This window comes from Bombina bombina, chromosome 4, assembly GCF_027579735.1.
Source record: "Bombina bombina isolate aBomBom1 chromosome 4, aBomBom1.pri, whole genome shotgun sequence".
Classification (NCBI taxonomy): domain Eukaryota; kingdom Metazoa; phylum Chordata; class Amphibia; order Anura; family Bombinatoridae; genus Bombina; species Bombina bombina.
This window is the reverse complement of record NC_069502.1, coordinates 290,109,216-290,113,237: the sequence shown is the minus strand read 5'-3', so window position 1 is coordinate 290,113,237 and position 4,022 is coordinate 290,109,216. Positions and strand designations below refer to the sequence as shown.

At 40.0% G+C, this 4,022-nt stretch overlaps 1 protein-coding gene across 1 annotated transcript; it reads right to left on the bottom strand.

Moving 5' to 3' along the window:
- Positions 1 to 606: 606 nt before the first annotated feature.
- On the bottom strand, positions 607 to 3,631 carry LOC128655349 (protein bicaudal C homolog 1-B-like). The gene has a single exon (XM_053708998.1). The coding sequence runs from the start codon at positions 3,623 to 3,625 to the stop codon at positions 698 to 700; it is 2,928 nt and encodes a 975-aa protein (XP_053564973.1). The 5' UTR covers positions 3,626 to 3,631; the 3' UTR covers positions 607 to 697.
- Positions 3,632 to 4,022: the final 391 nt, after the last annotated feature.

Below are 4,022 nucleotides of genomic sequence, written 5' to 3'. Positions count from 1 at the left end.
CAACAGCTTCTACTACAAAGTCCATACTGTTTTTTTTTTTTTTCCTTTTAATCTGTTACAGTGAATGTGTATCATTGTAAGCGTTCATAGAATATTAAATAGACGGGAAAATAAGCTCATCTACTAGTTTAAAAAATAAAATAAAAAAGGTTCCCAGGTCCCAGCGTAATGTGTGCATAGTAATATTTTACAATACATTGATGACATTTTAACTGATGGAAAAGCACAAGGCTATGTTTGATTAGTGTCAATAAATTGTGTTTTCATGGAAATAAGAGAACGTTACATTTCCACAGGAGACAAAATCAGAGCATGTAAAGTGCAGAAGTATCTTGATTATTTTGAATACTAGAAAATTCCTCCACAATAAAACAATTAATTCAAGCCCTCTAGTTGAGAGACTCATTCTTCATTCTATAAAGGTAAAATTTCAGTGCATACATTGTAGTTATACATAAAATACTAAAACATAAAATCATTATTTTTTTGCTATTGCAATGCGGTCCAGTCTACATGGGCGTACACAACATATTCCACATTTGGTGTTCCGAATGACAACACAAGCGTTTTTAAGCACAAGTACTTGTGTGGACTTTGGTCCTTGGTACCTTGAGTTTTAAAGTGCTGATGGTAAGAATATGCAAAGTAATGCCTGTCCACAGGTCTGCGGTTATGGTTAAGTTTTTTTTGCTGGGTGCTACCAGCGACCGCTGACACTGGCAATGTCTGTGTGATACTGACGTGGGAGTCTACCACTTGCCCCTCCTTCCAGAAATGAAGAACGTATATTGGTTGGTTCAAAAAGCTTCCTTCTGTTTTTATTCAGCTCTGAAATCGCCAGCAACATTTTTCTTCGAGCACCAAATGTTGAAATGCCAAGTTCCTTTAAATCTTGGTCTGTCAGGGTGAGGAACGTCTGGAGATCAATCTCTTGCTGTTGAAAGATGTCTGTATATTTTCCTAATCCAAGTTTGCTGAATAATTCTGGAAGATCTGTTCCCTTGAAAGAACTATTTAGATTACAACCGTTGCTTCCAGTTAGCAAAGAAATGCAGTCCATATAATTACTGCTGCTAAGATAATGTTCAGTGGATTTATTTTGTTTTCGTTTGGGACTCCCAATTGATGAGGAGTAATCATTGTGGGGTGAATCCATTCCATTCTGGTCTCTCCAGTTATCAGAATCACTGCCGCTTCCCAGTTGCTCTCGGCTGTTTGACCTTGATAGAGACATGGATGGTGTCTCATATGTGGTTGACATTGTAGGCTTGTATGACACATGATTAGCTCGCCTTAATTCTTTTATCGTTTCCGCTGGCATTGACTTTGAGAAACCCAACCCGCTCCAAGTATTTGTGGGGGTCCTTACTTCTGTGACAACTGGCTTTTTTAACATAGCCTTTGTTGCCAAAAGCTTTTTTTGTTCATAGTCATATGCCTGCATATTTGCATATGATGACTGAGAATTAAGTCGTACTCGCTCAGAATTGTGATGTGCTGCTGCGGCCCTTTCTGCTGCCCTTTCACTTCCAGGAGCTTTTTTATCGGTCACTGGACTTTCAGAAGTGCTCATCTCTGAATCAGAGAGTAATCTTTCTGTATTATGTAAGTGAGAATTCTTGGTGCCTTGTAGCAACTCAACAGTTTGCCTCTTGGCGCACGGTGCTTTGGTAGAATTTAGCATTTGCTTTAATTCGTTGGTGTTTGCAGAATGGGAGGGGCTTCTCGGCATGCCGACTTCAACAAAAGCGTCATTACAGCCTTCAGAATCAGTCTTGGCATTCACGGGTTCTGAGGATTTATGGCTGTTTGACTGTCGTGACGAATCAGGAAGGTTTGAGTTTAACACTTTGTCCCCTAGAGATGATGCAGATATTGGACCATATTTCATGTTTGAAGTCTTTACATGTCCGTTTAAATTGGATGAGACTTTCTTGGATTCAGAGTGTATTCCATTCATATGAACATCCACTGGAGTCAATCCAGGAGGTGGAGATGGAGTGTTTTGCCCAAAGTTAGGCACTCCAGATAGCAGAAAACTGGTTAGCGTTGCTTGGGCAGCAGCTGGCATCATCAGGTGTGGTATAGCTGAAAATCCTGTAGCATTTGTGGCGTTTGCTAGTGAAGTTGCCCACAAAGTCTGGTTGGGTGTAGCAGAACTTGGGCTGTGTAGAGGGCTAACAGCATTATTGAGAGCATTCAGCAAGGAATTTTGAGCTGCAGACGAATTAACTGATAGTGCATTTGGACCCAAGAGACCCAGACCAGTGAGTCCCAATCCAGCAGATGCTAAAATATCCAGTCCATGGCACGGCATTGCAATTGGGCAGGATAGCATAGATTGACTTGCAATGGTAACACCACTACTGTCAAGTCCAAGAAGGCATTTTCTGGCTTTGTACATATTTAACGCATTTCGTTCCACACTTTTTACAATAACAGATTTACTTGGCTGTTTTGGCTTTGGTTTAATGCTGATGAAGATGTCCAGTTGTTCCATGAGTTGAGTGATGTACTGTGGCTCTACATCAATCTCTTCTTTCATGTCAAACATCAATACAAGTGGAAGACAACCCATGAGATACTGTCTGGCAAGACAGACAGACTCTATGGTGCCTTGGAGGTAGACCGTGGATTTCTTTGAGGGATTATTAGGATCTGGAAAATGAATCTGAGCACCAGTTATTTGCATGATGTGTTTGATGTTGCAGCCGTTACGTCCCATCATGAAGAGATGATGCTGAGCAGCAATATCTAGCTGTGTGCTAACTGGAATAGCAGTCGCCAAGCTACCAGCAAGATGCTCTAGAAGTAGCGCTGTGCCCTCCTTCACAGCACTTGTATTATTCTGGGAACCTCTCACAATAACAGTAGCACCGTAAACTCTTGAGCGCTGTTTGAAGGATACTGTAATATTGTAAGTCTGGGATATGTGCTGAATTGTGGGAGAGTTTGGATCTGGAATTGGCTGCAGAATTACAGCTATAGGCAGTTCAAACATTAACACCAAATGTAGCAGCTCCCTTATTCTTACTCTTGCAGACTCAACACCGGCTGGCTGTCCTGCAATGGACACCTGGTTGCTTTTTTCTGCTTGGTTATTTCTGTTTGAGTCTGGAAAGTGGATATGACACCCAGTTTCTTCCATCACTTTCTTAATGTTATTGCCACCTTTACCAATAACATGTGAATGCTCTGTGTGCGAGACGTCCATTTTTAATGTGACCCGGTTGCTCTTTGTGTCTAAAACAGACATAATCCTTTCTTTTGCTTCCTTCACATTCTCTCTTTTGCCAGAAACTTTGATGTGGGGATCTTTCTTTGACTTTGCTCCTATCTTCAGCTTGGAAGGCCAAGCAATCTGTGTATTTGTCTCTTCCATAATCTTCTGAAAGAAGTCTTCCCCACTTTTCCCCTTGCCTTCTGCTGCAGCTTGCAACATGGTCTCCAACTTCTTCCTATCCACTCGGAATCTTTCTTCACCCCACTCAGGATCGTGGGGGGCAGCAGGGCCAAGAGAATCATCTTCCGAACAGGGCAGTGGGGAGTCAGCACTTCGCTCGCTGTTGGAGCCCGGGTCTGACTGGGTCATGTATCCGCTCATGGAGTCGCACTGAGCTGCCATAGTGCTGCACAGCGCCGGTGTAGTATCAGATTCTGTCTTAATAAAGGTTTTAACTATGTATTTACTGTAAATATTTCCCATTCCTACATTTTGCACATAGCAGAATATGTTCTAAGTATTTTTTAATAGATATTTATATATATATATATATATATATATATATATATATATATATATATATATATATATATATGTGTGTGTGTGTGTGTGTGTGTGTGTGTATCTATACTTATATTTAATCATGTAAATAGATATAGGTACAAACATATATTTTACCCCAAAAATTAACACACACACATATATATATATATATATATATATATATATATATATATATATATATTAAAAAAAATAAGAATAAATATAACATATTCTTCTATGTGAAGAACATTGTAAT

Coding starts and splice junctions, on each gene's coding strand:
- LOC128655349 (XM_053708998.1), bottom strand. CDS start 3,625: ATGGCAGCTCAGTGCGACTCCATGAGCGGATACATGACCCAGTCAGAC.